Consider the following 20224-nt stretch of genomic DNA (forward strand, 5'->3'; position numbering starts at 1 on the left):
AAAACCATGCTCCTAATCTCAGCACTTGGGAGGGGGATACACACACACACACACACACACACACACACACACACACAAATAAAGATTAAAATGTTCAAGGAGGCAGGAACAGGAGGCAGAAACCCAAGCCTAAAAACCACATTTTTTTGTCCTGAGTCCTGAATTAAAAATCTGGTTTGTACCTTGTACAAACTTAATTAGGTAAACCAGGACTGAAAAACAACCAGTCAAGCTTTCAAGGAGAGAGACTCCCGTACAGTCACTCGACAACAGGTCAGTGGTGATGGGCTACTGGAGATGACTTCACTTTTCCTCCAGGCTGTCTCTTCAGCGGTCCTTCTGTGAACTGTCTGTGGTCTGGTGATAAAGCTGAAAGAGAAGTGGGAAGAACAAGCCAGGAAGGGGGGGGGGGAGGAGTCCTCTGCTTGTGAAGTCTACAATTTGTACAGTTTCCTCAGCTCAACCAAAGGCAGATTTTTCTTTTCCCCTTTGAGAGTGGGCCTCAAGTAGCCCAGTTGGACCCAAACTCCTGATCCACCTGCCTCCACTTCCCAAGTGTTTACAATTACAGGCATGAACCACGCCTTGCTGGCTCAGACAGACCTTGTTTTGTTTTGCTTTTTGAGCACCTACTTAAACAAAATGCCAAGAACAGCAAGTCCAAAAGTTCAAGTTCAAGCTTATAAAAAAATGAAACCAGGGCTGAAGAAATGGCTCTTGTTGCTGAGCCTGACAACCTGAGTTTAATCCCCAGAACCCACATTTGCTCCATGGTACATGCAGATACATGTGTATATATGTGTGACAAATAAATAAATTGCTCAAAATGTAGCCTAGATGGCCATGGTAAACATGACTTTTAATTACAGCACTGGGAGGTAGAGGCAGGTGGATCTCTGTAACTTCAAGGCCAGCCACGGTTACATACTGAAGACCCTATCTCAAAAAACTGCTATCAATGAAGAGATGAGAAAGTACAGGGCTTTATCCAGAAACAATAATCATTTGAAGTGAATAAAGGTGGGTTGTGGTGCTGGTGAGACTGGAGGCCAGCTGTGGTGGAGCCGTGTAAGGGCTGAAAGGAGCACTTAGGGATCTGAACTTTATCCCATAGGCACTGGGGTGTGGAGTAATATTCACTCAAGTAGGATGTGATACAAAGTGTGCTCTAAGGAGATCTGGGAGAGAGGGTGAATCTAAGTACAGGAAGAAAGGCAAGGGCTGAGAGTATGGCTCAGTGGGAAAGTAACTGTCTAGCAGGACACGAGGCTTGATAGCCAGAAAGGGGGGAAGAAGAAGGGAGAGACCAGTGAGGGAGGGGGTCACTGCAATTGTCTAGGTATGATGAACCTGAATGCCAGGCAGTGGTGGTGCACTCCTTAACCCCAACACCGGGGAGGCAGAGCCAGGCAGATCTTTGTGAGTTTAAGGCCAGCCTGGTTGACAGAGTGAGTTCCAGGACAGCTAAAGCTATACAGAGAAACCCTGTCTCAAGAAAGAAAGAGAGAAAGAAAAAGAAAGAGAGAGAGAGAGAGAGAACTGTAACAATAAAAATGACCATGGCTTTCAGTGGCTGCAATGAAAGAAAAGAAAGAGGAGAAGGGGTGAAGAGGAGAGGCTGTGACAGCAGGCAGATTGGCAAGGGCTGTACTCCCTGCAGGTGGGGAGTGTAGGCAGGAGGACCAGGAGTTCATGGACATCCTCAGGAGCTCAAGCCTGGCCTGGACTGTGTGAAGCTCTGTTTCTAAAAAACAAAGGGGAGAGAGGAGCAGGTGAAAAAGTAGCTGAGCGTAGCAGCACACTACACCACTTGTAATCCCAGGACTTGGAGGAAAAGATCTGCAGCTCTCACTGGGAAGAAACCATTCCTGCAGAGGCTCAGGGGGCCACCAAAGTCTAAGCTCTTGTGAGTGGGCATATACAATGTCTGTTTCCTAAGCAAAAGTTCCCCTAAGTAAGGAATTCCTCCTCCCAGGAAGCAAACTTTTACTCCTATTTTAGTCAAGTAGCGGGGCGTAGTGGTGCACCGCACCCCTGTAATTCCAGCACTCAGGGAGGCAGAGGAAGGTGTATCTCTGTGAGTTAGAGGCCAGCATGGTCCATAAAAAGAGCCCAAGACAGCCAAGGCTACAGAGAAGCCCAGCATTGGCAAGAAGGGGTTGCGGGCCCAGAAAAGATTGCTGGGACTCAGTGGCCACCAGACTAGCAGAAATCCAGTGAAGCTCCAGGTTTGTGAGCACCCTTGTCTCAAAGAATGTGACAGAGAGTGATGGAGGAGGGCATCTCACACCCACTGCCAGCCTCCACACACCTACAGAAGCCATCTGTGTACCCACACAGGAGTACAACACATGCTCACAAAGAAAAAAGAAAGAAAAGAACAATCAAGACAGCTTCCTAATGTTGTGGAAGCAACAGCTTTTCATTTTTAAAACATCCAGGCCACTCAGATACACACTTTGTTTAAATCCTTATCAAAATGCCAAGAATGAGAGTCTCTTTCTATTATATTTGCTAGCTTCAGTTCATACATGGATCTTCAGTAAAGTCTACACAATTATTAATTGATTTTTTCCCCACTTTTTTTCTAGTACTGGGAATTTGGAGCCTTGCATATACTAGCAAACTAGGATCTATGCAGCCCCCCTCCTGATGAGCGGCATGCACCACCATGCCTAGCTGCTTTTGTTTTTGTTGGGATTATTTGTCTTTTTTGTTTGGGTTGTTGTTGTTATTGTTGTTACTGTATATTTTAAACAACATAACAAAATAATACACACAGTTTCTCTGCCTCAACACTGTCCTTCCTCTAATAAATATTGATGTTTCCCACTTCCTGAACTGTCAATGCCCTGAGGATTTCTGCGCAAAGCTCCACTCCTAATTGAGTGTCTGTGGGTCACCTTTCATGTTCCAGACAAGACATTGCAGACTTCCAAAACCAACTATTTTCTTAAGAAAACAATCATTAAGGAGGTTAGCCTGTTGTAGAAACAAGAGGTTGGATAGGACAAGGAAGAAAAAATGGAGACAGAAACAACAAAAGGAAGAAAAGTGAATACCGTTTTGTTTTGTGTAAAGAAACAAATGACTCAAATTAATTTGCTTGGGAGCCTGAAGAACTTCCTACAGCGTCGGACATGATGGGCAGGATTTCCACCTCAAAGATAAACAAAAGGCAAATTCATCTTCTCCACAATGAAAGAATACATCAGTCACGCAGGTTTTACTTATTAACACAGACATGAAACCCAATGAAAGAAACAGAAAACAAACCCCCAGGCTATTTTTTCTAACATTTTCTCTGGCTCTGACTCTGGTAATCTAGGTTACCCTTTATGCTACCCTGAGATATAAATAGTAGTCATTTCCTTTCACAGGCCAGCCAGAGTTTAATGCCTTGCTTCCTGGGTCCAGGAGAAAATATTCATAAACCTACTACAGTGAAAACTGGGTTGCAGGGCTAGACAGAGCTCAGTCGTGCTTGCTACATCAGCATGAGGAGGACCTGAGTTTGATCCCAAGCACCCATATAAAAAGCCAGGCATATAAAACGCTTTCACCTGTAATCCCAGGACTGGAGAGGCAGAGACAGGAAGATTCCTGGGACTCTATAACCAGTCAGCCTAGACTACTCAGAACTCTAGACCAATGAGAAACCCTGTCTCAAAAAAACAAGATGGATGGCTCCTAGGAAACAATACCTGAGGTGACCTATGGCCTCCAAATACACAAATACATACATACATACGCACGCACGCACGCACGCACCAGCTACTAAAAAGCTGCCTAACTTCAAATCAGCTAGAAGAAAAGAAAAAGAACCTGCTTGAAAACACCAAAATGTGTAGGGCACTGGTGGCGGACTCCTGTAATCCCAGCACTTGGGAGACAGAGGCAGGCAGACCTCTGTGAGTTTAAGGCCAGCATGGTCTACAGAGTGAGTTCCAGGACAGCAGAGCTACACAGAGAAACTCTGTCTTGGAAAATAATGTCATTATCACTTTGTTGTTGTTGTTTTTTTTTTTTTAATTACATTCACTCCTTTATTTACTATGAATTTGTGTGTGGGAATGGGTGTGTGAAGTGAGTACACACACGAATGACATGGTGCATGTGTGACAGTCGGAGGGCAACTTGTGGGAGTCAGTTCTCTCCTTCACATAAGTTCCAGGAGTCAAACTCAGGTCATCAGGCTTGGTGGCAAGTGCCTTTACCCAATGAGCCATTTTCCTGGACCCCAGCTCCTGTTCTTGCCATTTAGTTAAATGACAGGGCTTGAGCCGTTTCCTTTCCCGTGTATGGCTCAGAACCCTCCAGAATGCAACTCCAGGTCTCTGCTGTGAACCCAGACTGAAGTGCCAGTGAACTTTTTTGCGAAATGACTCAGACGGTACTGAGCCCCATGCTCAGTATGGCTGTATGAGTTAAGAAGCCCTTAACAAGTATGCTGGACTTTGTGTCACTAGCATACAACATGAGAATTTTTCCTGCGCTGCAAATCTGTCTAAACAATTGTCGAGCTATATTTTAGGTAATTGGACTGGAGAATTCGATACTACGATGGAGCAGCTGAGAGTGGCCATTGTCACAGTAAATTCTACCGGAGTGGACGCAGGACTAGCCACAGGATTATCAACATGGATTGCTGCAGCCATGAATCATCTGAAGGAATGGGCGGGCATGGGAGTGTTAGCAGGCCTTCTGGTGTTGGTCTCCTTGGTTTGCCTGTGGTATATATGCAAGATTAGAGTCTCACAACAGTGTGATGCAGCCATGATCATTCAGGCCTTTACAGCCATTGAAGCAAGACATTCTCCCCAAGCATGGTTGGATACCATAAAAAGCTAAAATGATACGCTCAGGATGCGAGGCTAAGCACTGCACTCAGGGTCAGCCGCTTTGGACCCAGAGAAGAGCGTGTCTGATTGCATGCGGGTTGATGCCCCAGGTCCCGCCTCTGAGAAAAAGGTATCGGACGGGTCCGATGCTCTTTGGGTGGATGACACCTAAATGAACATCTGTACAAAGTCCCAATTTATTTCTAATATCAGAGATCAGACCTCTACTCTTGCCTGATGCGTCTAAAACAAAAAGGGGGAACTGTAGAGAGCTGCAGAATGCTATGCCTTAAAGATGGAGCTGGTTTCCGCCTTCCACCTTCCCGATGGTGAGTGCTCTCTGTCAGGAACAACTCCACATTTGGCTAAGGCCGAGGATCTGGCTTGCTTCCATGTATGTGGACCTATCTGCATTGCCCCCGTGGCACGCCTGGGTTGGCTACCCAGAGGCTATTTAAGCTGTGGGCTGGCTTTCCCCGGGGTCCGAGGATTGTTCAATGTTCCTGAATAAACTGCATTGAAAAAAAAAAAAAAGAAGCCCTTAACAGCAATAACGAGACATTCCTCCCAAGCCACACTCTGTTCTCATTAAGGAAGGAAGGAGCATCCCAAAGTTAAAAACAATAAAATAAATAACAAAGCAGAACAGCTACTGTCCGAAGCAAGACTATATAATGTTCCAGAGACCAAGAGCATCTGCCACTGTATTCCATGCCACAGCCCAGCGCTGACACCTCTGTGACCCTGAAGACACAGTCTTAGTCAGAAACTAGCTCCATCTCATTTTCCCACTACAGTCCCACCTCATCACCCTGGAACTCTCTTGTTCAAGTCTGAGGGATGAGTCTGCAATCCTCACCTTCCACCTCATTTGAGACAAAGTCTTTTTTTCATCCCTGAATACAGCATGGTAGGCGGCCTTCGAGTTTCCAGAGGTTGTCCTGTCCCCACCTCCCATCCCACGATAGGAATTGGGATTACAGATGCCCACAATATGGTGCCTGGCTCTACATGGGATCCAAGGATAAGAACCCAGGTCATCGTACTTGCAAGGTGAGTACTTTACTCACTGAGCTACCTCCCCTACCTCACCTTGGCACTCTTGAATTCAGCTGAGACAAATGGGGGAAAGAATCACTGAAGTGAGATCTTCCTCTAACAAGGCAAAAGAACAAGATGAAAACGAGATTAACTTCACCCTCACACACCTGGACCTTCACGATGCCCTTATTAACCCTACAGGGACCATCATGCTGCTAGACTGACCCTGTGCCCCCTCAGCTCTATTTATTCGATAGCAGACCTTTCTCCATCCAAGGTCAGCTGTCTGTTTTTTAATCCATTGCTGTTGTTTTTGTGAGAGTGTCTCATGTCATGTAGCTCAAGTGGCCACTGGCCTTGGGCTCACTGGTGTACCTAAAGACACTGCTAGGGGCTGGAGTGATGGCTCAGAGGTTAAGAACACTCACTCTTCTTCCAAAGGTCCTGAGTTCAATTCCCAGCAACCACATGGTGGCTCATAACCATCTATAGTAAGATCTGGTGTGCAGGCAGAATGTTGTATAAATAGTAAATAAATATTTAAAAAATAAAAATAAAAGACACTGCTAAACCCCTAGCCCTGTTACTTTCCTCCAACTGCTGGGATTGCAGGCAATTGCTACCACACCTGGCTAAAAAAAACAGCCCTGGGAAGCTGCGTTTGGCCTTGGGTTAGTTCCCCAGGTTTTGGAGAACTGGGGATTTTGAGGGTCCACACATGGGAGGAATCAAAATCCACTACTTGTTTCCACTAGGGCTGGACCTAACTGGTGCGTCCAGAGGTGGTGCAGACGGTTCCTTCCATTTCTTAAAGAAGCAACTCTGTTGAGGCCAGAGGTGACCGGAACAAAAATGGGGGGCTGCCATTCTTTCCAATTTCAACAGCAGCAACTTAGCAGAGTTACCCACGTAATCTCACCCACTGTTGGGCATTATGATGCGGATGAATCTTTTCAATTAAAACTCAAAGCAAAACCTTGACAGTAATTCCTCTCCAGCATGTGGCCAGTTTTTCCTTTGTGAAGCAAAATGAATGCTTCTGCCACCGGAGCACTTTTCTTACCCTGGGGCGGATAACTCTTTTCAGAGCCGGCTGCCCTGATTTTCTCATCGTCTCTATCTCTCCACCAGCAGCCCAAAAAGCCAGCTCTGGCATGTGGGCAGAAGACGGGACCCACCTCTTTGTGCGGCCAGTGGGCCAGTTCTCCACTTAACTGCATTTCTGAAAGCCTCGTGTTAAGGGCAAGGAAGAGGTGTTCATCTTAAACGCTCACCAGTGCCAGTACCACAAACCAGAAGGTCATGGAAACTGAAGCAACGGCTGTGCTTCAAGCTTTGAGATAAGTCCAAGAAAGTTGCCCACTATCTGCACCATCGGGGGCTTCGTCGGCATCTTGTGGTAGTTTCTAGGAAGGAAAAACTGAGGAAGTCCTCTGCTGCCTAGTTTCCTCTCGTTTTACAAACTCTTGCCCAACAGGTCACCGCGCCCCACTCCTCATATTTTTCAAGCCTCGGAATTTATGCGAACGTCCTGGCCCATACTTGACAAGGCTACTTGGAAGACTTGCATCGCTAGCAAAGGACGGACAGCAATGGTACAAATGGGTATTAGCGATCGCCAAAGCCCTCAGGAGCCCCGTGCTTCGTGGACAACACCCTGGAAAAAACAAACGCCTGGGAGCCCTAAATCACAGGGACTGACCCAAATTTCGGCCCGGCGCCTCCTCCCCCCCCCCCCTGCAAAGCACAACACCGTGTTCAACAATCAGCCTTCTGTGCTGCACATTATCCAAGGCACGAGCAGCAAAAACCTAGCTGGGTTCTCCTGTAACCTCATCCCCAAGGCCTCCGGTGTTCACTGTAGCCAGGGCCCCCTTGCACTCCGGCTACGTGCACAGGCCACTCCGTCCCGGCGGCTGCGGAGCCCAGGGAGCGCCGGCCCCAACCGCACCTCCTCTGAGGCCAACCCTGTCAGAGCCGCGCACACCCCCACAGACACTCACCACCCTCGAAAGGCAGGGACTGAGGAACTACCTTGGCTAGAGAAACCGAAACGCCAAGAGCGGCAGCAAGCAGCCCGAGGTCACACAGCGGGTCACCCACGAGGCTTCCCTAACCCCTCGGCCTCGGGATACCCGGGTACCCGCTGGTCACCGGCCTGCTGCCCTCCCGCCTGGCGGAGAGTAACTTCGCGGTAGAACTTAGCCGCAGCATCCCCGCCTCGCCGACGGCCAAGACCACGACCTTCGCCCCGCGCAGCCATCTGCCGACCCGCCAGTCCTCCCGAAGGCCCGACACCGCAGCCCCGCTCCGCAGCGACCGCCCGACCTGCACAGTCGCGCTCCCGAGGGCCGCCGCCTGCCGACATTTCCCAGTCTGCTTCCTCAAGCGCTTCATCCCGCCGCCCGCCTCGCGCGCTCCGTCTTTGCACGGGCCCGCCCCTGCACCTCCTCCGCCAATAGGAACTCAGGCTCCTTCTTGGCCCTGCCCCCAATCTGAAGTTAGCCAGGGCCCCTCAGGCAGGACATTCTCCAATCCTCGCCGTGCATTCCGAGACTGATACCTGCCTCCTCCAATGGGCGGGAACCTGCTCCGGGTACCCGGGTCTGAGTTCCACTCGCGCGGTTTCCAGGACTGGGCATCTGGCTCTGCGCACCTATGTCTAGACAGCCACAGAAACTCCGGATCCCGCGTCTCAGGGTCGAAACCTGTGGGAGGAACAACGGAGGACGGACTGAGCCACGGGTTTGAAAAGCCAGCTGCCCTTCTGTAAGGTTGTGTGTAGTGGAGCCCGCTTCCCTATTGCTCGGCGTGGATCTGAAATCCAAATGCAATTAACAGTAGTTCTCTGCTAAAATCAGGACCGCTTCATCATCCAGCAAACTTTATTAGGTAGGAAATTATTATCCTAATTTTATAGAGGAGGCAACTAAGTTCAGAAAGGCTAAAAGCAAGGTCACGAAGTGGAATGGCAAAGTAGGAGACGTAACCAGACGCCCAGCATGCCAGCACTGAAGAATAGGCTGGGGGATTTAACTCCCTCCACGCCCACCCCATCCTCCACCTGCAACTTCCTGGCCACTCCAGACAAACTAGGAATAAACTCTGTTTTATATTCTCTTTAATATACTATTAGGACAAGCCCTCTGAGGTCTGGGGATGTAGCTGGTTAGGAGTGTTTGCCTAGCATGGTACCAAGCTGTGGATTCCTAGCACCAACCACATAAAGCTGAGGGTGAGGGGCGGTGGGGATGGGGAAAGACAGGGACACCTGTAGTCTCAGAGCTCAGGAGGTGGAAGTGGGAGGACCAGAAATTCAGGATCAGTCTGGGCTGCACTCATGTAATCTCAGAATTTAGGAAGCCCAGGCACAAGACTGAGCATTTCAGGCCAGGCTGGGCAACATAGTGAAAGCTTGTCAAAAAAAAAAAAAAGACAGCCTTCTGGTACTTCTAACCCAGTGGGCACCCCTCCCCTCCAGAAGTTCCTGAGCCACCTCTGCTTCTCACTCAACCGCAGGCAGATCTGACTCCCAAACCCTGGCATTAACCCTTGTTGCTAAACCCTTCTTGTCCTGCTTGCTCAGCTTGTAGAACCGCATGAACCAGATCCAACTAAATTGGATCTGCAAGACGGTCATATTGAGGAGACCTAAACTCAAATCCTGGGCTGTGGCATGAAAGGACCCTGCTTCTCCAGTTATTGTCAATGTTACTTACTACTAGCCCATACCCACTCTCACCCTGAGGTGAGTAGGCTAGGCAAGTTTATCTTTCTATTTCTTAGATCAGAAAACTAAGGTCTGAAGAAGTAAAAGAACCATCCATATCCTGAGTATGTCTGAGCCACACATATTCCCACCTTTGAACAATAGTGTTAGCTTCCCTGCCTCTGATAGCAACCAAATTTAGACGGTTTTCTAGTTAATCCTATTCCCAATGGATTCATGTATGAGGAATAGAAAGGCTGACCCAGCCTAAACTGGTTTGGATGCTATTATAGAGTATATCCATGTGTAATATGATTTAATTAATTAAACTACTTTAATTAATTAAATAATTAAATAAGTTTAATTAATTAAATAAAATAAATAATTCATTTATGTCTATGTATAATATGATTAAAATCATTATGGGAAGGGGTACCCACCGAAGAAAAAAATGGATACATGACTTAACCTACCAATCAAAATAGAGAACCCACCCAAAGTACACTCCTTAGTAACAAATCCCTTCTCACAGTAGGCTGTAGCCAGCACCCTTGGGTAGCCTCCCGCAGGCAGTTCACTGTCAATCTTGCTCTCCCTCTATAACTTGCAATATAGCTTTGTTCCACTGAGGTTAGCTTGCTTCTTTAGCAAATCTGTGTGAGCCATTCTTTTCAGTTCTTTGGATAAGAGGCCAAGAACCTGGAAACACCCAGCCCAGCCCCTGACCTCAGGTACCAATACCACACTCCGTTCATCCTCTCAGCAATTTTTTTTCATGTCTGATATGTACAGGCACTGTTCTAATCAGTTGAAATCAGTTGTCAACACAACTCAAACTCATGGCTCCCTTGGTATCTTTGCTCTCAAATGATCTCACTGTCTCTCTTTTCCTTCTTCCCCAGTCTCATAGCCACATCCTTCGTCTAAGTCTCTTCTCTCTCTCTCTCTCTCTCTTCCTGAGACAAGGTCTCTCTGTGTAACCCTGGCTGTCCTGGAACTCACTCTGTAGCCCAGGCTGGCCTTGAAGTCGGAGATCTGTCTGCCTCTGCCTCCCGAGTGCTGGGATTAAAGCCTCGTCTTTAAAAAGCAGTTTATTTTATGTGAATGAATGTTCCGCCAGCATCTATACATGTGCACCATGCATTTGCTGGTACCTGAGGAGGCTAGACAAGTCCCCTAGAACTGGTGTTACAGAGAGTTATAAGCTGGGTACTGGGCATTGAACCCAGAGCCTCTGCAAGAGCGGCCAGTGCTCTTAACTGCTGAGCCAACTCTTCAGCCGCCTAAGGCTTATTCTTTATGCCTGAACCATGGTGACACATACCTTCTTAGAGCTCTACTGCTGTCCCTGCTCCAGGCTCTCACTGACTTCCATACCAGTTGCCAGAGGAGCTTCTCAAACTTTCAAATCTTCCTGGAAACATTTGCAAACTCTTTTAAGGTTTCTCCGAAAGCTACAGGGCAGAGTCCAAGCTTTTCTGTACTTTGCTACTCTTAGTGAGCTGCCCTTTGCCAGCTTCTCTGGCTCAGCTCTCTCCACACCTATCCAAGTTCAGTCCCACCAACCACTCCTCCCCTAGTCCCAATGACCTTTCCCCTCCTTTTGCCTGACTAGGGGGAAAAAAATGCTTGTTCTTCCTTATAGTCTGAGCTTCAACACCTCCTCCAAGAAGATTTCTCCAAACTGTTAACATGGAAAGAAAGGCACAGGCTAAGGAAGCTCTGGAGCAGAGCCTCAGGGTTCAGAGGACATCTAGCAAATCCTGGTTTCAGCTAGGATGCAACCCAGTATTTGCTAGCTATACAGGCAGGAGGGCCCTTACCCTCACTAAGCCTGAGTTCCTTCGCTGATAAAGAGATACTGATAATACCTACTTTGTAAGGTTATGGTAAGGGTTAACTGTCTTAGAAAAGAGTCTACCTGGGCATCGTGTCTGGGAGGCAGAGGCATATGGGTCTCTGTGAGTTCGAGGCCAGCCTGTTCTACATAGTGAGTTCCAGGACATCCAGATCTATATAGTGAGCCCTGTTTCCTGTCTCGAAAATGCCAAAGAAGGGAAGGAAGGAAGAGTCTAAAGCATGATTAATCAACAATAAACTTTAGAGATGCCTGGCAGTGGTGGCACATGCCTTTCTTTAATCCCTATACTCCAGAGGCAGAGGCAGGAAGATCTCTGAATTTGAGGCCAGCACGGTCTACAGAGTGAGTTCCAGGACAGACAGGGCTACACAGAGAAACTCTGTCTTGAAAAATCAAATGGGGCTGGAGAGATGGCTCAGAGGTTAAGAGCACTGTCTGTTCTTCCAGAGGTCCTGAGTTCAATTCCCAGCATCCACATGGTGGCTCACAACCATGTATACTGGAATCTGATGCCCTCTTCTGTTATGCAAATGATCTACAGATAGAGCACACATATGCAAAATAAATAAATAAATAAATAAATAAATAAGAAAAATCAAATGAATGAATGAATAAAGAAATAAATATAAATAAAAATAAAAACCTTTAGATGGGGCTGGAGAGATGGCTCAGTGGTTAAGAGCACTGTTTGCTCTTCGAGAGGTCCTGAGTTCAATTCCCAGCAACCACATGGTGGCTCACAACCATCTATAAAGTGATCTAGTGCCCTTGTCTGCCACTTATATACATAAAATAAATAAATAAATCTTTAAAAAAAAAAAAAACCTTTAGATGGTTCTCTACAAGTATAGAAAGAGGAAGCATTTTCTGGACTTCTTTGTACTAGCCATTTTTATGGGTGTTATTTCTTTTTATTCCCACAACCCCCATGAGGAAGATACATTTACATACATTAGACTGCAAAAACAGTCTTGAAGTGGTAGCATATACTTTTAATCCTAGCACCAGGAGTCAGAGGCAGGAGAATCTCTGTGACTTTGAGGCCAGCCTGTTCTATAGAGAGACTCTGTTTTAAACCCCTTCCCCCAAAAAAGAGAAGGAAGCCGACCATGGTGGCATATGCCTTTAATCCCAGCATTTGGAAGGCAGAGGCAGGTGGAGCTCTGTGGTTTTGAGGCCAGCCTGGGCTACAGAGTGAGTCCAGGACAGCTGGGCTCTTGTTACACAGGGAAACCCTGTCTCGAAAAACCAAGGTGGGGGAGGGGCTGGAGAGATGGTTCAGTGGTTAAGAGCACTGTCTTGCTCTTCCAAAGGACCCGGGTTCAAGTCCCAGCACCCACATGGCAGCTCACACTGTCTGTAACTCCAGCTCTAAGGGATCAGATACCTTCACACTGATGTACATAAAATAATTAAAAAAAAAAACAAGGGGGGGGGAAAGGGAGAGAGGAGGTGGGAGGAGGAGGAGGAAGAAAAATGAGGAAGAGGAGAAACAGTGATTCATAGATGGTTTTCACACTGCTAGGAACTGGCCAGGCTCCAGGCACTATGGAGTTGTACAGCCCTGCTTTTGGCTTGACAGATTGAATCTCTCTTCACTTACTTGGACCAGAAGGATTCAGACTTCAGATGCTGGGATATTTGGGACAGGCTGACACACCTTAGAAAGGGAACCCAAGTCTAAATGAAAAATTCATGCATTCTTCCTGTATATCTTACACACATAGACTGAGTTGATTATATGCGATATTTAATAATTTTGATCATAAAACAGAATTTTATGATGTGGTATTTTCCATTTGCAGTATATTGTCACTCCAAAAAAAAATTTCTGGTTTTTGAAGCTGATCAAGGTAGAACACAGCTGCAATTGTAGCAACTGAGGCAGAGACAGGAGGATCAGAAGTTCAAGGCCAACCTTGGCTGTGTACCAAACAGATACCCAGCCAGCTAAGCTATAGGAGACACTCTCACATAAAACTAACAATGAAAGGGATGGGACTGTAGCTTAGTAGAGAACCAGTCTAGCATGCACAAGGCCCTGTTTTGAACCCCAGCACTATAAAACCCAAGCTTGGACACTCATGTCTGTTACACTAGCGCTTGAAAAGTAGAGAGGAGAGATCTGGAAATGAAGGTTATCCTTGAATACACAGTTCAAAACTGGTCTTTATGACACCCTGCCCAAAGAAAATTAAGCAAGTATATAAGTTTGGCCCTGTACTCTTTGAATTCATTGGAGAGGCAAGAGGATCAAGTGTTCAATGTCATCCCAAACTATACAGTGGTTTAAGACAGCCCTGGATTACATAAGATCCCATCTTTAAAAAAAGAAAAGAGAAAGAAATTAAGCTGGGTGGTGGTGGCGCACACCTTTGATCCCAGCACTCTTGAGGCAGAAACAGGTGGATCTCTGTGAGCTCAGGGCTAGCCTGATCTACAGAGAAAGTTCCAGGACAGTCAGGGGTACATAGAGAAACCCTGTCTTGAAAAGCAAACAAAAAAACTTTGGATTTTGGAGGGTTTGCAGTTTGGTATTTCCATGTTATGGATGCCCAACTTTAATAATAATTAGTAATTCCCGTGCCTACAACCATGACTAACAATCATAAATTATCTTTATTATTTTATGATTTATAGGTAAAGTTTCCCTGCTTATGAAATAGCACTTAAGCTCCTTAACCATTCAAAGCTCTGTAATTCTTGTCCTGATTTCCTTTTACCCCAAAGCCAATTTGCCTCCAAATTGCTCCTGACACACCTAGTGAAATGCTTGGAACTGGAAGGTCAGGCACCATAGACAGTTATCATAGGAGACAAACCTTCCATACATTCCTGCAGAGACAAAGACATTAGCTTTGAAGGAACTCCTCCATAATGGCGCTGGTGAACACCTGAACCCCAGCACCTGATGGCATGAATTTGCATGTTCTGTCACTGGGGCTCTGCTCTGTATACAGACTCGACTCTATTTGCCTGGCTGACCTCCCATGTAAACTAATTTATCAGCTAACTTCTCTCTGCTGGGCCAAAGCTAGACTTTTTTTTTTTTTCTTTTCCCAGCTACAGTGGGGAAGAGAGCAAGATCTGAGGGCAGAATCCACTTGACAAACTTCTCTTGCTTGTAGCCTTCAATACTGGAATTTGAACCTCCACGCTAATTTGGAAGAAGCCCTGAATTCCTGAGGGTCACAGCCCCGTTAACACTCAGGTTTAGAAACCAAAACAGAAAAGCAAATGCGGGCCAGGTGTGGTGACAGTTGTTTGTAATCCCAACACACAGGAGGGAAGCTGCGGCAGAAAGATGAGGAATTGGGAGCAAGACCCTCATCTCAGAAAAGGAAAGCAAACACAGTAGTTGGCTGGCAGCTAAGACACTCTGACTCTATGCCAACAGCCTTGGGATGGTGCAGTGGGTTTGGAAAGTCAGCTATGGAGAGAGTAGGCCAGTGCCTCCAGCCAACACAGCCTTCCCAGGAAACCTGGTTCTTACCTACCTGGGCATGCTCTGGCAACTTCCTGGAGGAACATTCTGGTGTGTGAACCAAAGGGTAGCTGGAATACAAGCCTGAGCTCAGCTGTATTCAGTTGTACTGTCACATCAGAGCCTGTAGAGAGAAGGCAAGAAATGAAGCCACCAGGAGCTAATACTGAAACATACTTTAAGAGTGGACTCTGGGGCTGGAGAGATGGCTCAGAGGTTAAGAGCACTGGCTGTTCTTGCAAAGGTCCTAAATTCAATTCCCAGCAACCACATGGTGGCTCACAACCATCTATAATGAGATCTGGTGCCTTCTTCTGGCATGCAAGCACACGTGCAGGCAGAACAGTGTATACATAATATATTAAAATAAAATCTTTAAAAAAAAATGTGGGCTCTGCCTGGCAGTGGTAGCAGCACTCAGGAGGCAGAGGTAAGTGGATCTCTGAGTTCAAGGCCAGCCTGGTCTATAGAGTGAGTTCCAGGACACACAGGCCTACACAAAGAAACCATATCTCAAAATTAAAAATAAATGAATAAATAAATAAATAAATAAAGGAGTGGAATCTGCAAAATGGCCAATCAGAAAGCACAGGCTCCCCATGCTCCTTTGACTTTAAGCTGATGGAACAGAAAAGGAGGCCTGTGTGCCTCCTCATCCAAACAAGCATCTTCCCCGTGTCGTAGAGAGGATAGTCCAAAGCTCTGAATGCCCATCAGCCTCATCACCACCATAACCAGAACTGGCAGAGGTAGGTTCTTCAGACTTGTCTCCTCCCTGTCCTGGGAGATGGAAGAGTATGCAGAAGTGGACTGGAGTGCCCTGTCTATCAGCTGGTCCACAGGAGAGCCAGGCATTGAGAATGCCGTGGTGAAGAGAGAAGACCATGCATAGGAAAGGGCCAAGCTGAAAGGTGTGAAGCCTCCAAGAAGAGGGGACTCTGGGCCATTGGAGATAGCTCAGCTATCTAGTAAGTGTTTGCTGCAAAGCCTAAACAAGTTGTCCTTTGACTGACAGACAGACAGACACACATACACTAAATAAAGGACAGCCTGGTCTACAGAGTGAGTTCTAGGACAGCCAGGGCTACCCTGTCTTAAAAAATTTAAAAGAAGAGGAGAAAAAAAAGGTGACAACTTATGATGTCTCGTGTGATGGAGACCACCGGGAGGACTTAACTGCAATAACAAAAGGGGTGAATAATGGAAACTAGCTGGTGGAGGGGGCAGGTCTGATTCTTCAGGTTCTTATTTACCATAGCATGCACGTCAGGAGAGTTTTCTTTTTTATTGCATTTATTTATTGGTTTGTGTGTGCAAACAAATAAACATAGTTTACCACATTTAGAACACAACTTCCAGGAGCTGGTGTTTTCTCTCTCTCTCTTGGTTTTTGAGACAGGGTTTCTCTGTATAATAGCCCTGGCTGTCCTGGCCACACTTTGTAGACCAGGCTGCCCTCAAATTCACAGAGATCCACTTGCCTCTGCGTCCGGAGTGAAAGATTAAAGGCCACCATGCCCAGCCTGGTTCTCTCCTTAAACTATGTGGGTTCTGAGGCTCAAACTCAGCTCACTGGGCAGCAAGCGCCTCTCTCTGCTACGCCATCCCACCAACCCAACAGTCTCCCTTTTATGTTTGTTGTCAGTCTGTAGCTCTGGCTGGCCTAGAACTCACTCTGTAGTCCTGGCAGACCTCAAACTCAAAACAACCCCCCAACCTCAGACTCACACATGCTAGGATCACAGGTACATAGTATCATGGCCACCCAGGCATGTTCTTATTCACATCTTTCTGTCTTCAGATTCTGTTTCACTGCCCCAACAGGGACCCGGATTGAAAGGACTACTCACCAAGGATGTAGAGTTCACCATCTGGGGTCACTGAGGGACGGAAATGAGAATGCCTTTAGCAAATAAACATCCCTGCCTCCATCATCCGCTCTTGCCACGTCCCCCTACAGGAAGGGCAGAGATGGCTGGGGGGCGCCCAGGGGAGAGGAGTTTAGACCACCCAGCCTGACTAGCACCTTCTTCCAGCATAAAGTCTTTTGAGATTGGGACTATCTGGTCCAGAGATACATCGTCTCCCGTGATGGCCATCCTCCGGTGTGTATACAGAAAGAGCCTAGGGGCAGAAAGCAGAAATGAGTAGAAGTGCTTGCAGTCACCTGTGGGTCCCAAGGCTCTGCTGGCAGTACCCTAGCATGCCTCAGGCCCTTTCCATCCACAGTGCCCAAGGAAGCTATAATGTGTGGATGATGTCATCAAAGCATAACTAACTCCTCACAGTTGGAAGAAAAGCCAATCTGCTGCCATCTAGCTTGTGAGTGACAGGAACCATGTGTCCTTACATGGTCCCTTCATCTCCCTGAACTTCCGTTTCTCCACCTATCAAGTTAGACCCACCGAGTGAAATTCTCTCAGTGACTCTGAAACTCATTCATTCAGCTAGACCAGTTTCAGGGATCCACCTGTCTCACTACCTCCCCTAGCTTCTTTACGATTTACTTTATGTTTAGTTATGTGTATATGTCTGTGTGGTGGTAGTGGTGGTGTGTTATGTGTGTGTGTTGATGCATCAAGTGTTCGGATGTCCATGGAGACCAGAAGAAAAAATCTGAACCCTGGAGCTGGAGTTACAGGTAGCTGTGCGCTGCCTGATGTGGGTGCTGGGAACCAAATGTAAGTCCTTTACAAAAGCAAGGATTCCTAACCACTTAGCCATCTCTCCACACCTGGCTTTTTGCATGGGTTCTTGGGATCTGAACTCAGGTCCTCTTGCTTGTATGGCAGGCACCTCACTAACTGAACCATCTCCATCTCTTCCCCTCTTTTTAAGTATTTTAGTTTTTACTCAGTGTGTGTGTGTGTGTGTGTATGAGCACACATGCTCACAGAGTCCAGAGAGGGTTCAGATCCCCTGAAACTGGAGTCACAGGGGTTGTAAGCCACTGAAAGTGGGTGCTGGGAACCAAATTCAAGGAGCAGTGTACATTCTAACCACTGAACCATCTCTTCAGCCCCATCCCCTCTCTTTTTGAGACAGGTTCTCACTCTGTTAGCCTAGGCTGTCGTGGAACTCACTCTGTAGCCCAGGATGGCCTAGACCTTGTGGCATTCCTGCCTCGGCTTCCTGAGTGTTGGGATTGCTGGTGTGAGCCCCCCTCCCTCTGATATTTACTCTGGGTTATCAGAGCTCTGAAGAGCACTTTGCTGAGGATCACGGTTGTCAGGATTTAAACTCAGGCACTCACACAAGCTCAAAATCCGGCCAAGTGTGATAACTGCCTCTTCTCTGGAAGCTTCCGTGTACCATCTTGCTGATTATAAGGGGCTTGGAACTCCGTGTTCCAAAGATACTATCATTATGTTAATTACTCTAGGAGACTCAGGCAGAATGACTGAGTTGGAGGATACTGAAGAACGACCCATGGTCCAGACCGGCAGAGTCTGAGGCCTACTTACGCATGCTCCTGAACATCATCTTCCAGCCTCCGGTACCTCACCAGCCCCAACAGGCGGCTCTGCCTGCTCTCTCCCTTACAGAGCACACCTTGTACTGCCTGCTCCGCAGGGTGAAGGGAAACTGAAAGCCAAGAACAAACCTCTCATCCAGCCCACTCCACCACGGCTGCCTTCCCTCCCCTCCCCCCACAAGCAAATTACTTTCCCTCTCTGAGTCTTCCTCATCTGCAAAATGGGTGTAACAGTTCCCACTTCACAGCGGGTTGGGAGGAGAGCTGCATTAAAGCACCTGGTGGAGAGTCCTGAGCCAAATGAATGCTCGGCAAATGCTGGTTTACCCTCGCATATAGCTTACAGAGAGAGAGAGAGAGAGAGAGAGAGAGAGAGAGAGAGAGAAAGAGAACAGAACTTTCCACAACCTTCATCCCACCGCTCAAGGCCATGGCAGGCATGAGCTAGGTGGCAACCTACAGCTCGAAAGGATATGATGATGCAGTATTCCCCGTCAGCCAGGGTCTCCTGGATTGCCACAGACTGGTCCATGCTAAGTTGTCAAACTCTAGGAGAGGGCAGCTGGGAAGCTCCCATGCCGTCACAGAGCTGCTTCACAAGGCTGTGGGGAAGGAAGAAGAGGCCTTTGTGGAGAGAAAGGAGAGAGCCTGGTTATCCCGCTTTTCCCGGTCCTTACCTTCTTTCCTACAATGGCCCTCTCTATGTTTCCAAAAAATGGGTTTCCACCGCTTTGCTGCTAACTGGATCTCCCTTCGGGAGGGCAACCAGATGTTCCCAGGGGGTCCAGCATACTTGCTAGTACCTTTGCCTCGGGACATAGCTCTGATGCCCTCTTCAGGGAGCTGTTGTGATCCATCTGGTGCTTCTCTGGGAAAGGTTAGTAGTGGTGTGTGGAAATAGGGATGGAGAGGAAACTTCTCCTTAATCTCAGCTCGGAGGGTCTTACTCTGGAGAAATAACCCAGTCCCGGTCCTCTTTCCTTGGAGCCCTGAAAAGTGTCCCGTTGCTCCTTGGCCCTCACCCCACCCAACAGGCCCCGTTGCATCAGCAGCAGGACGGGGGTGTCCACTCTGGCACCCACAGGACAGGAGCCCCAGCAGCCAGCTTGCAGGTTCCCTCCCACTTTACACCTATTTCAGACCCTTGTCATTGCAGCCTACCTCCCTAGCTGTCACTCCTGGGCCCGCGGGACACCGACGTCCCACATCAGGTCAGAGACTACATTTCCCAGCGGCCCGGGCGCCACAGCCAGCCTGCAAGTCCCAGCATGCCCGAGTCAATCATGGGTGAGTGGGTGGGCCTTCCCGCCCTTAACTCATTAAAAATCTAGAATCTGGAGTCTGCATCCCATCATACTTCTGGAAAGCCTTCCCGAGGGACCCTTTTCTCAGCCCACCAAATCAAGGCGCCAGGGCTCCTACCCAAGGCGGAAGGAAAGACGGTCATGTTACTCTAACGGAAAAAGTGAGGTTAACTTTTTTTTTTTTTTCCGAGTTAATTCCGTCCTCAACTCTTCACATTCAGGAAGGGACAGCTTTGTATTCTCCGGAAACTCTTCCAAGTAACAGCTACCCTGCCCTGACTTAATGTAAGACTACGAAAAATAGTCCACTCCCCAGGTGAAGAAGCGAAAGAACGAAGCTGTGTGACAAAATCTGCAGCCGACCAGTGCTGGGGGCTCAGAGGGAAGTCTGACTCCAATTCCTGTCTCATTTTCTCAGCTGGGAACTGCCAAATGTTCTTCAGGCCCATCTAGCTCTTCTGTTCATGGAATATGAAGTATGTGGCATCTTTATCTGTGACATGAGGACG

General features: G+C 47.5%; 1 protein-coding gene across 10 annotated transcripts in view; it reads right to left on the minus strand.

Moving 5' to 3' along the window:
* The window catches only part of Inpp5b (inositol polyphosphate-5-phosphatase B), a 62342-nt gene extending 42621 nt beyond the window's left edge, over positions 1-19721 (minus strand). For 2 of the 10 annotated variants that reach the window (XM_060379576.1, XM_060379575.1), the window contains exons 1-7: positions 19573-19721; positions 18820-19035; positions 18401-18521; positions 16963-17060; positions 16787-16816; positions 14950-15060; positions 8450-8590 (exon numbers count right to left, since the gene is read on the minus strand). In XM_060379576.1, coding sequence (XP_060235559.1) covers positions 8450-8590; positions 14950-15060; positions 16787-16816; positions 16963-17060; positions 18401-18521; positions 18820-18943 — 625 coding nt within the window. In that variant the 5' untranslated portion in view covers positions 18944-19035; positions 19573-19721. Of the gene's footprint in view, positions 1-8210; positions 8326-8445; positions 8591-10915; positions 11041-14949; positions 15061-16786; positions 16817-16962; positions 17061-18400; positions 18522-18819; positions 19036-19572 lie in introns of those variants that run through there. The other 8 variants (XM_060379582.1, XM_060379580.1, XM_060379577.1 and 5 more) reach the window with 7 other exon arrangements.
* Between the last annotated feature and the right edge of the window lie 503 nt (positions 19722-20224).

Source organism: Meriones unguiculatus, chromosome 3, assembly GCF_030254825.1.
Source record: "Meriones unguiculatus strain TT.TT164.6M chromosome 3, Bangor_MerUng_6.1, whole genome shotgun sequence".
Classification (NCBI taxonomy): domain Eukaryota; kingdom Metazoa; phylum Chordata; class Mammalia; order Rodentia; family Muridae; genus Meriones; species Meriones unguiculatus.